The 12,589-nt window shown below is 38.0% G+C and overlaps 1 protein-coding gene across 1 annotated transcript in view; it reads left to right on the top strand.

The window, feature by feature from the left end:
- Positions 1-12,589, top strand: part of LOC127432763 (signal peptide peptidase-like 3) — a 77,330-nt gene that overhangs the window by 29,382 nt on the left and 35,359 nt on the right. The window contains exons 3-5 of the mRNA XM_051684172.1: positions 7,307-7,398; positions 7,851-7,970; positions 8,134-8,212. Coding sequence (XP_051540132.1) covers positions 7,307-7,398; positions 7,851-7,970; positions 8,134-8,212 — 291 coding nt within the window. The remainder of the gene's footprint in view (positions 1-7,306; positions 7,399-7,850; positions 7,971-8,133; positions 8,213-12,589) is intronic.

Here is a 12,589-nt window from a genome sequence, read left to right as displayed (position 1 = left end):
ATATTCTGCCTATGATGGTAGATTGAGGATAAATCCTATTTTGAGGTTCTGAGGATTTACATGGATTGGAATTGCGATGTCAAAACTATATGCCAGGTGTATCTGTGAAGGTTGCACAATGGAGATAGTAGCAGATCTAAGGATTTGTTCGACAAGGTCTAGGGAGACCAGGTAAGCTGGAATCCTTCCACCACTCAGACTGTTGACTGAGGAGCTAATTTCCCTGTGGAGGTCCTGCATTAGATCTCTAACTATATGCACATAAGTTGTCTTATCTGACAAAGTCCCTAAAGCTTGCAAAGTGTTATTGATAAGAACAGATTGCAAATTTACAGTGACTTTAGTACCCTGTAGGGTTTTACCCAGGCCCTGTAATTGTTCTTGTTGGATTTTTGGATGATGGTGACTTGTCCATCTGAAGCTTGCGAACTGTTTTCTTGACCAAGTGGTCTCGGTATGTCAACCTGAGCCCACGTGTCCATGACGGCAGTCAATGACTGGAGCCAGTCGGTTCAGTAGGTCAGTAGGCGCGATTTTTATCAGCAAGATTTATGACTTGGTATGTGGGCTTGAGTTAGGTTTTACGACTGTGTTAGGCCTGCCTTTGTCTTCTATCTGAATACATGAGGCTCAACAGCGCACAATAATTGTGGTTATCTCCGCGATCAGACGATTATTTAATAATCGTGACAGGCCTAATCACATTGCATCTGTCCACTGCAGGATTATTTTTTTATTTTTTTTTATTTATTTATTTTTTGGTGAAAGGGTCAGCTCACTCTTCATTATTATTATTTTTTGAAACTCAGTCTACTTTAATTTTATTTTTGTGACATTATAATGTTAAGAAATTATTTCTGTTGAGTTTCTGTTGTAGTTGAGTTTACAGCACCCTTTTAATGGAGTGAAATGCTCTCATCACTCTTTTTGTCTACAAGGGCTCCAGACTACAAAAATGACTAAGCAGCCATTGGCTTATAAACTGAAATTTACAGAGCCAAATGGCTGTTTTCACAGAATTGCTCGATTTAGATTTCTGTTCAGAAACAAGATAGAAAGCAGAAGAAAAGGAAGACCAGTTGATAACCCATTAATCTGAGGTTTAAAGGTACTATTTACTGTACTAAATCATAAAATGACCATAATGTGTCTTTAGAGAATTAGGAAACATGCTAAGTTGAAATACTGGCTTCTCTGATAACAATGCTACAGCTAGTATATTCTACTTTGAAGTTTCCATTCCAGCCGGAATTTCTGTTTATGTTTTGGCCTGTGTGAACCCGCCCACTCACCAATAGTATTTCGACACCGCTGGGTTGCCAGATTTGAACAAGTTTGCAGGCAAACAACACTGCGTGCTGTAGCCATGGAAGTCAGCAAGCGAACTGGATCAGAGATAACAGATTCCACCCGACCTAAAGAGCCTCGCCATCCGTCTAAAAACCACCATGACCAGAGGCGTAGTAAGACATGGAAACAAATAGAATATTAGCATAGATGTCATTCAAGGTTTTGCAGAGTTAAGATCATGATCAATGTTTCAGGTTCTGGCACACCTAACTAAAGCAGCCTAATTGTGTTTGAAGAATATATTAGGTGTATGCCTGGCTAAATAGATGAGTCTTTAGTCTAGACTTAAACTCAGTGAGTGTGTCTGCGTCCCGAACAGTGTTAGGGAGACTATTCCATAGTTTAGGAGCCAATTAGGAAAAGGATCTACCTCCTTTTGTGGAGTTTTGCGATCTCAATGAACTTGATGGAATATAGGGTGGTAGAAGGTCACTTAAGAACTGTGGAGCTAGACCATTCGAGGCTTTGTATGTAGTTAACATTTTTTAATACGAAATTTAACAAGTAGCCATTGTAACGACAATAAAATGGGACTAATATGATCATATTTTTTGGTTCTAGCCAGCACTCTGGCCGCTGAATTTTGAACCAATTGAAGTTTATTGATTGAACTTGCTGGACATCCTCCTAGTAATGCATTACAATAATCTAGTCTTGAGGTCATGAACGCATGAATTAGTTTTACAGCATCAGCAACAGTGATCATGTGTTGTAACTTAGCAATATTTCTTAGGTGGAAGAATGTTGTTCTACAGACATTGGAAATTCGATTTTCAAATGACATATTGGTATCAAATATAACACAAGTTCTTTGCTGTTGAAGATGATGTAACAGTACATCCATCGAGAGTCAAATTATATTTTAGTGGCTTATTTTTTGGTCCATTAATTCGTACCTCTTGTCGTAATTGAGTAAAAGGACATTTCTGGCCATCCAATCTTTGATTTCATTGATAAACTCTGCTAATTTGGAGAATTGTGAAATTTCGTCGGGTTTCAAAGAAATATAAAGTTGGGTATTGTCGGCATAACAGTGGAAACTTATTCCATGATTCCTGATAATATCTCCCAGGGGAAGCATGTATAAGGAGAAAAGCAGAGGCCCTAAAACTGATCCCTGTGGCACTCCATACTTTTGATTTGACAATTCCTCGTTTACACAGACAAAATGGTAAAAGGCTGCTAAATAGGACCTAAACCATGCTAATGCTTGTCCACAAATGCCAACATAACTCTCTAGCCTGTTCAAGAGAATATCGTGATCTGTCGTGTCGAAGGCAGGACTAAGATCTAAAAGCACTATAAGAGAAATGCAGCCACGATCAGATGATAAGAGCAAGTCATTAGTAACTCTGATAAGTGCAGTCTCTGTACTGTGGTGTGGCCTAAATCCTGACTGAAATTGTTCATATATATCTACTATTTCTCTGTAGAAATGAACATAATTGGGAGGCCACAACCTTTTCTAGTATTTTCGACATAAACAGGAGATTTGAAATCGGTCTATAACTAGCCAGTTATCCAGGATCAAGTTGTGGCTTCTTAATAAGCGGTTTGATAACTGCCATTTTAAAGTTTCTTGGGACATGTACTAAGGATAGCGTGGAGTTGTTAATATTAAGAAGTGGTTCAGAGATTACAGGGAATACCTCTTAAGAGCTTAGTTGGTATTGGATCTAACATCCATGTTGTGGCTTTTGATGTTTTGATAAGTTTTGTTAGCTCTTCATGACCTATGACAGCGAAGGATTGAAGTTGCACGTGAAGAAAATTATGAGACACTGTTTTCTGAGGTACTGTGACAGATGATTGCATAATTCCAATTATATTTCTGATTATTTCGATTTTATCAGTAAAGGAATTCATGAAGTACTATTGTGCTGCGACGGAATATCTGGTTCAGTTGAGGCTTTATCCCTAACAGATTTTGCCACTGTACTGAATAAACACCTAGGATTGTTGTGGTTATTTTCTATGAGTTTGCTAAAATATGCTAACTTGGCAGCTTTTAGTGCCTCTCTGTAGCTACAGACACTATCCTTTCATGCACTACGGAATACCTCTAATTTTGTATTCTTCCACTTGCGCTCCATTTTCCGAGCTGCTCTCTTGAGAGCATGAGTGTGATCATTGTACCATGGTGCAGGGCTTTTTTTCTTAAATTTTCTTTAATCGAAGGGGGGTGACACTATCAAGAGTGAGAGAGATGACTATATTTATATTTTCTGTTTAAGTTCTTCTAGGCTTTGGGGTTTACTGAGTGTATCTGGAAGATTATTAGTGAAGCTATCTTTATTGGTTGAAAGAATAGTTCTAACTGAATGATAGCATGTTGTAGATTGAGTAATATTAGCTTATCGCAGCATACAAGAGATGAGGTAATGATCTGAGATGTCATCGCTCTGCAGTAGAATTTCTACAATATCAACATCTACTCCATATGACAGAATTAAATCTAGCATATGATTATGGCGATGCGTTGGTCCTCTCACATTTTGTCTGACTCCAAGCGAGTTGAGAATATCGATAAATGCTAATCCCAATGTATCATTTTCAATATCTATGTGAATGTTGAACTCACCAACAATTAAAGCTCTATCTATATTAACTACTAGATCTGATAGAAAATGAGCAAATTCACCAAGGAAATCAGAATAAGGCCCGGGTGATCTATATACTGTAGCAAGGGCAAAAAATGACAGAGATTTTTTATTTATAGCTGATGCGTGACATTAAACATTATTAGTTTAAAAGACTTATATCCTGTCCTATGAGTAACACCAAAAACTTCACTGTAAATTGTAGCAACACCTCCTCCTCGACCCCTTCAGATGAGGCTTTATAACAGTAACCTGAGGGAGTAGATTCATTTAAACTAATATATTCATCTGGTTTAAGCCAGGTTTCAGTCAAACAGAGCAGATCCAAATTATGATCTGTAATAATTTCATTTACAATTAGTGCTTTGGTTGAAAGAGATCTGATGTTTAGTAGCCCTATCTTTATATGATGTTTATCTTCAAGTTTTTTGTTTATTTTTACCTTAATCAGATGTTTTCTAAATGATTTAGTGAGAGTTTTGTGTTTGGTAGTTCAGGGAACAGACACAGTCTCTTTATGATATCTAAGTGATACAGTCGCTATGTGTTGTAGTTTATGTGACCTGTGTGATGTCTCAAGGCAGCTAGCAGACATTCGGATTAGCCAGTTTGTCTGCTTCCTGACCTGGGCCCCAGTTAGTCAAATACTATCACTATTATGACTGAGCCAAATTACTAGAGAGGAGAGCGGCACCTTCCCTGGAGGGATGGAGTCCGTCTCTCTTTAGCAGGTCTGGTCTACCCCAAAACCTCTTCCAATTGTCTGTAAATCCTATGCTATTCTCTGGACACCACTCGGACATCCAGCCATTCAGTGACACTAATCTACTATAAACCTCATCACCACAATGAGCAGGGAGGGGGCCAGAGCATATTACAGTGTCCGACATCGTTTTTGCAAGTTCACACACCTCTTTAACATTATCTCGAGTGATCTCCGACTGGCGAAGCCAGACATCGTTAGTGCCGACATGAATAACAATTTTAGAAAATGTACATTTAGCATTAGCCAGCACTTGTAATTTTGATCTGATGTCAGACGCTCTGGCACCCGAAATGCATTTTAACAATAGTGGCTGGAGTCTCTATTTCCACATTCCTTACAATAGAATCACCTATGACAAGGCTCTTTCAACATGATTCTCAGTGGGTGCATCACTGTGTGGGGAGAATCGATTGGAAATCCTAACAGGAACGGGAGAGTGGTGTCGCTTTGCTGAGCGAGTATGCCGCCGAGACGTCACCCAAACGCCCTGCTGCGGGGGCTCTTCAGCCGGAACCAAAGTGTGTGTGTTGCTCGCTGTACTACCCGCATCCGAAACAGTATCTACCGGCTTCTCTTTCTCACTAACCTCCACTAGCATTCGGATGCGTGTCTTTAACCCATTAATCTTCTCCGTCAGCCTGACTAATTCTTTACATTTATCACATGTGAATCCCTCATTGCTGATGGAAGAAGCTATTGTAAACATGTGGCATGTAATGCAGGAATCAATAATATGAGTGGATGCCATGACTTACCGCAATTGTTTGTTGTTGTTGGTTGTTCCCGAGTGGCGAGAGTTTGAGATCGATGTGAATCCCTCACGCAATTGTTTGTTGTTATGGTTGTTCTTGATAAGCGGTGCTTTGAGATCGATGCAATAATCCGTGTAACAGAGGAGAAAACGGGTGTGTACTGTAAAATGCAAGCAGTTTAAATGCGATAAAAATAGAAAGTGGGTGCATGCTGTAAAATGCACACAGTTGAATTGTGGCAAAAGTGGCAGATATTAAAGATTAAAAGCTGAAAACAGATAGATAAGAGATGCTTAAAAAGCTAGCAGGCTTCAAACACAGACTCGAGCTAGGCGCCAGGAGCAACAGAAAGTCATACCACTTGGTTTGATATTTTGTCAAACTTGCTCACAGGCTTGTTTTGAATGCGTGCTCTGTTACTCCTTTTATGCTGAAGTGGACAATTAATCAAATTTAAATCGTGACGTCCTAATGTGATTTATTAAACCACTGAAGGCTGCTATCTTAGCGTGATGAGCTGCGTACTTTAAATCTGATCGCGCATACTCTGGAAACTCTTCAGACATTGAGAATCATTCTTGTTGTTTGAGATGACAAAGCAGAACACTAATCTACTGTGAACAGTGCAGCACATATAAACTACTTATATAATTAAATCACAGCATTTACACTTTAATCTCAACTTTATTTATATAGCATTTAAAATAACAGAATTGACCAAAGTGCTTCCCAGTAATACAATTTAAAATGTAACATTTCAAAATTGCCATATACACAGTAATTACCAGTAATCTAAAATACAAACACTCCAAAACTGTGTCCTGCATTTAATTTGTCAGACTCAAAGGCCAGTGTAAAGAGATGAGATTTCAGACATGACTTGAAAGTCTTCAATGATCACACTGGGCCAGTTTACGAACTGTTTATCTGGAAAAGTGAAGCTTCTGGCAAAAAACACTCATCATAAAGCATGATTCAAAATAAAAGCTAGATGTTTGAAATTGAAGACATTTTTTTTTTTTTTAATAAAAATATTACAACTGTGTAGTAAAATGTAATATTCTCTTTAATAATAATAATAATAGCAATAATCGATTTATCACAAGCAAGACAGCTGTTGAATAAATGTTTGTCAAAAAAAATGCAATGACATGTTAAAGTTATATTTTCACTTACTAAAAGTTTTAAGAAGTAATTGATTAGACACCATTTTGATGATTAAATGAAACTTTAAAACATTCAAATAATTATTAAATTATTAAAAATAACTAAACTTATGTTCAGTAGCACATTATCATATTAGCATATTTTTGCTGTGGTATCGTAATTGGTATCTAGAACCTTGAAATTTCACTGGTATCGGTATCGACTACTGACATCTTGGTACTGTGACAACTACCTCTAGTAGATATTTTATGATATTACACTTTCATACAATCATTTTGACTCAGTTAACCTAAATATTTGGGGGGCAGTGGTAGCTCAGCGGTTAAGGCTCTGGGTTACTGATCAGAAGGTCAGGGGTTCAAGCTCCAGCACCGCCAAGATGCCACTGTTGGGCCCTTGAGCAAGGCCCTTGACCCTATCTGCTCCAGGGGTGCTGTATCATGGCTGACCCTGCACTCTGACCCCAGCCTAGCTGGGATATGTGAAAAAGAAGAATTTCACTGTATATGTGCAAATGTATAATGTGTGATAAATAAAGAAAATTATAATGAAAATTATAAAATTATAATATTTGCTATTTATGTATAGGTGACCGAAAGGTCCACCCAGTTGTAATAGGTTTTGCTCAGCAAGAACAGGCATAAATTCTGGTAAATTATGTGTCCACCCAGGTCATTAAACATGGACTGTGAGAACCAGGAGAAGGACAAGGATGGAAACCCCACCACCAATGGCTCATTTAACAATGGCAACTCCAACAACAGTGAGTTCTGACACAATTACACCAAAAATACTGAGGCTATGTTCAGGATGGAATAATGGCTTACTGCTTAATGTATATTGCATGCTACCTACTTTTTTTTTTTTATTTAATGTTGTGTAAAAATATCTGATATAATGAGTGAAAAAAGCCAAATAATCAGCCAAAAAAGAAATGAAATGAAATTCATGGCTGTAATTACTTTCAATTTATTTTTCACACTGAAAATGGAAGGTCAAATCAAGCACATTGTGGAATAGCATTCCTCATAGTGTGTTCTCATACTGCACATTTTGGCAAATGGAGTAGTTCTTTTGGTATTCTGTGCATATTGAAAATTTGCATTTTATGAACCGTATGGAAGTAGTATGCTATTCTGAACATAACCATCTTTTTAATCAGAACAAAGAGAAAGCCCAAGTTCTGTTTCCTTAAACATACATGTGCCTTTACAGGTATTCAGACCATAGACTCAACACAGGCACTGTTCCTGCCCATCGGGGCCTCTGTGTCTCTGCTCGTCATGTTTTTCTTCTTCGACTCAGTTCAGGTGGTGTTCACCATATGCACTGCAGGTACACACAGCACACTGACCTTTTACCAGTCCTTCCCCACACACTGACCTAATTCATATGCTGCACTGTGTCACTGTGCAATAGCATGCTTGAGTAACATTTACATAAGTCTTTCTCTTTGTCCTCTCTTTCCCTCTATGCCTCCCTCGTTATCCCTCCACAGTTTTAGCGACCATTGCGTTTGCGTTCCTTCTGCTGCCGATGTGCCAGTATCTGACCAGACCCTGCTCTCCACAGAACAAGTAAGATCCATCAGTGATTGCTGATCCATCACAGGGGTTTACAGTTAACTGTGATCACCTCTGTAGACATGCGCTTATGTCAACAAATCACTAATTATTGGGATACTGAACATTTGAATCGAAGTCTTATGGGCAGTTCACATCGAACATTCATTCTGAGTCCATCTGTACTGTTTTTCCTTGCAAACATGCGCTAAACGGACATCTTTGACTCTTGTGCCATGTCTCGCTGCTTTTTCATGTTTTAAACACCGTGGCAAGTTAAAAAAACTTCAACTTTTAAAAACGCTGTGGTGCAAAGTTGCGTCTAGCTTTTTTAATGCAGTTGCCTTTTATGTCTCATTAATGTGAAAATTATGACTAAAGTCTACCTGAAATTTTTTTATTTTTTATATATATATATACATACATACACATACATTTGTGCTCAAAAGTTTGCATACCCTGGCAGAAATTGTGAAATTTTGGCATTGATTTTGAAAATATGACTGAGCATGCAAAAAAACTGTTTTATTTAAGGATAGTGATCATATGAAGCCATTTATCATTACATAGTTGTTTGGCTCCTTTTTAAATCATAATGATAACAGAAATCACCTAAATGGCGCACAATACGATGATACTTGAACAAAAATGAGCTGCATGGTCGAGTTGCCAGAAAGTAGCAAATGCCTCACAAAAGCCTGGTTACAATATGCCCGACAACACCTTGACACGCCTCACAGCTTCTGGCACACTGTAATTTGGAGTGACGAGACCAAAATAGAGCTTTATGGTCACAACCATAAGCGTTATGTTTGGAGAGGGGTCAACAAGTATTGTGCTCCTTGAAACAACCACACCGTCTTTTTCCAGAGCAGCCTGTATTTCTCCTGAGGTTACCTGTGGGTTTTTCTTTGTATCCCGAACAATTATTCTGGCAGTTTTAGCTGAAATCTTTCTTGGTCTACCTGACCTTGGCTTGGTATCAAGAGATCCCCAAATTTTCCACTTCTTAATAAATGATTGACAGCACTGACTGGCATTTTCAAGGCTTTGGATATCTTTTTATATCCTTTTCCATCTTTATAAAGTCCCATTACCTTGTTACGCAGGTCTTTTGACCGTTCTTTTCTGCTCCCCATGGCTCAGTATCTAGCCTGCTCAGTACATCCACGTGAGAGCTAACAAACTCATTGACTATTTATACACAGACACTAATTGCAATTTAAAAATTTAATTTAATTTAACTTTAATTGCCATTTAAACCGGTGTGTGTCACCTTGTGTGTCTGTAACAAGGCCAAACATTCAAGGGTATGTAAACTTTTGATCAGGGCCATTTGGGTGATTTCTGTTATCATTATGATTTAAAAAGGAGCCAAACAACTATGTGATAATAAATGGCTTCATATGATCACTATCTTTTAAATAAAAGACAGTTTTTTTTTTTTTGCATGATCAGTCATATTTTCAAAATCAATGCCAAAATTTCACAATTTTTGCCAGGGTATGCAAACTTTTGAGCACAACTGTATTTAAAAAAGCAAAAAAGAAACGTCCCTTTTTCAGGACACTGTATTTTAAAGATAATTTTGTAAAAATCCAAATAACTTTACAGATCTTTATTGTAAAGGGTTTAACCCTCTGGGGTCTGAGGGTGTTTTGGCCGCTGGAGAAGTTTTGACATGCCTTGACATTTGTGCTTTTTTCAGTTGCTTAAAAACATATTAATGGCTAAAGTCTGATAACACTGTATTCAGCACAAACTGGGCTACAATAATATGTGAACAACATGTATGTACATGTTTGTATTTTTGAGAAAATAATGTTTATGCATGGTTTTTGAAAAAACAAAAATTTTATGTCACTGAAATAAGGTCATATATCACATACTAAACATTAGTTCACAAGACTTTTGAGAACTGGATCTTGTAGCCTAGAGTTTTTGCTACAAAAATGATGTGAAAACCATCCTGATCACTCATTCATACAAAGCAATATAGTCATTTAACTTTTGTAAGACACTTTTAGTGTTAGAAAGGTCATATGCGAGGAGGTGTGAATGATCATGAATATTGATGTGATTCACACCTTAGGAGACAAAGACCCCTCCCCTGAGAGAGAATGAATGTGAGGAGACTTAATGATTGAATGTATTGTTTGTAGTGTAAATTAAAAGAAGTAATCTGACTATGGATTTTCTTTACATAAAGACTTAAAAATTTAGACCTACACTACTTTAAGATCTGTAAGTTTAAGATCTGTAAGATTTTTTAATGTTTTTAAAAGAAGTCTCTTCTGCTCACCAAGGCTACATTTTATTTTATTCAAAATACAGCAAAAAGTGATCTTGTGAAATTTTTTAGAATTTAAAATAACTTTTTCTATTTGAATATATTGTAAAATGCAATTTATTCCTGTGATCAAAGCTGAATTTTCAGCATCATTACTGCAGTCTTCAGTGTCACATGATCCTTCAGAAATCATTCTATTATGCTGATTTTCTAATATTGGCATATTTACAGCACATTTTACACCTTTACACCCGAACAGATATTTGCAAGCACAAGCTTTGTTTTTTTTTTTATTTTTTATTTTTTTTTATTTATTTTTTTTGGGGGGATTTTTCCCCTTTTTCTCCCAATTTGGAATGCCCAATTCCCAATGCGCTCTAAGTCCTCGTGGTCACATAGTGATTCGGCAGAGGACGAATCCCAGTTGCCTCCACGTCTGAGACAGTCAACCCACGCATCTTATCACGTGGCTTGTCGAGCGTGTTGCCACGGAGACATAGCACGTGTGGAGGCTTCACGCCATCCACCGCGGCAACCACGCTCAGTGGTTTCACCATGCGCCCCACCGAGAACAAACCACATTATAGCGACCACGAGGAGGTTACCCCATGTGTCTCTACCCTCCCTAGCAACCGGGCCAATTTGGTTGCTTACGAGACCTGGCTGGAGTCACTCAGCACGCCCTGGGATTCGAACTAGCGAACTCCAGGGGTGGTAGCCAGCGTATTTTACCACATTCATATTAGTGGAGTGGTGGTGTAGTGGACTAAAGCAATGAACTGGTAAGCGGAAGGTTGTTGGTTCAATCCCCACAGCCACCACCATTGTGTCCTTGAGCAAGGCACTTAACTCCAGGTTACTCCTGGGGGATTGTCCCTGTAATCAGGGCACTGTAAGTCGCTTTGGATAAAAGCGTCTGCCAAATACGTAAATGTAAATGTAAATATCATATTTATATCATACAGCATACAATTTAAATACCTGCTTTAGCTGAAACAACATTTAAATGTAATTAAAACTTGCCTATTAGGACATATTTCAAATTTCAATACTCTAAATACTGGCTGGCAAGCCTGGAAATAGTTCAACTAGTAAAATATTTACATGTTTATTTAAAATAGCATGTCAACTAATATGTAAGGAAACTAAATGACTTAATCATCCGAAATTGTATCCTCTGCTGGATCAAGTCGCTCTTCAAAAAGGCAAATGTTCCTCGTCGGATTCCCACTCTTCTTCTGAGGAAAATGTGAACTCTTCATCACTGTCTAGGACCATCTGTAGAGCTTCCTCACCTGTGTAGCATGCCATCTTCCAAACACGCAGAAAAGTGAATGAACTTTGTTTTTTAAGGCATTGTTGGGGGCGTTTACCATTTGCATTGATCGCCTCAGCACATTACTGTATGAATAGCGCGCTCTGCTGGTGGGTGTGGTCACATTAGGGATAATTAGCTGAGAAAGGAGAAACTGTACAGATTACATTGCAGGAGAATATTTGTTTTAAATTTGAATTATTTTATTTAAAAGTAGACATTTTAAGCTTTCTTTAGACATATGTTTCATGTTTGTGTGATAAATATTCACTGAGTTTCATGTAATTGTTTGACGTGTTTCAGAAAGATGCTCGCAGAAACCGAGACGGATGAAAGCACACGCTATTTATATATTTTACAAAAGCACAAGGTTTTGTTGTTGTTGTGAGTGTACACAAATAAAAGTAGACCCTTTATAGTCTGTAATGATGTCTTACACTTATCTGTATGCCCAAAAATGGAGTATTTTAAGTTGTTTGTTTCCGCTGTTATGAGGAAAAAATCCAGCAGGACGCGCCGGCGCGTCCATCGACCCCAGAAGGTTAAACAATGTTTTCCATGCTTGTTCAATGAACCATAAACAATTAATGAATATGCACCTGTGGAACGGTCGTTAAGACACTAACAGCTTACAAAGGGTAGGCAATTAAAGTCACAGTTATAAAAACTTCCGACACTAAAGAGACCTTTCTACTGACTCTGAAAAACACAGAAAGAAAGACACCAAGGGTCCCTGCTCATCTGCGTGAAAATGCCTTAGGCATGCTGCATGGAGGCATGAGGACTG

This window comes from Myxocyprinus asiaticus, chromosome 42 (assembly GCF_019703515.2).
Source record: "Myxocyprinus asiaticus isolate MX2 ecotype Aquarium Trade chromosome 42, UBuf_Myxa_2, whole genome shotgun sequence".
In the NCBI taxonomy this organism is placed as follows: Eukaryota; Metazoa; Chordata; class Actinopteri; order Cypriniformes; family Catostomidae; genus Myxocyprinus; species Myxocyprinus asiaticus.
Note: the sequence above shows the minus strand (reverse complement) of the source record. Positions and strands in the feature narration are given on the sequence as shown.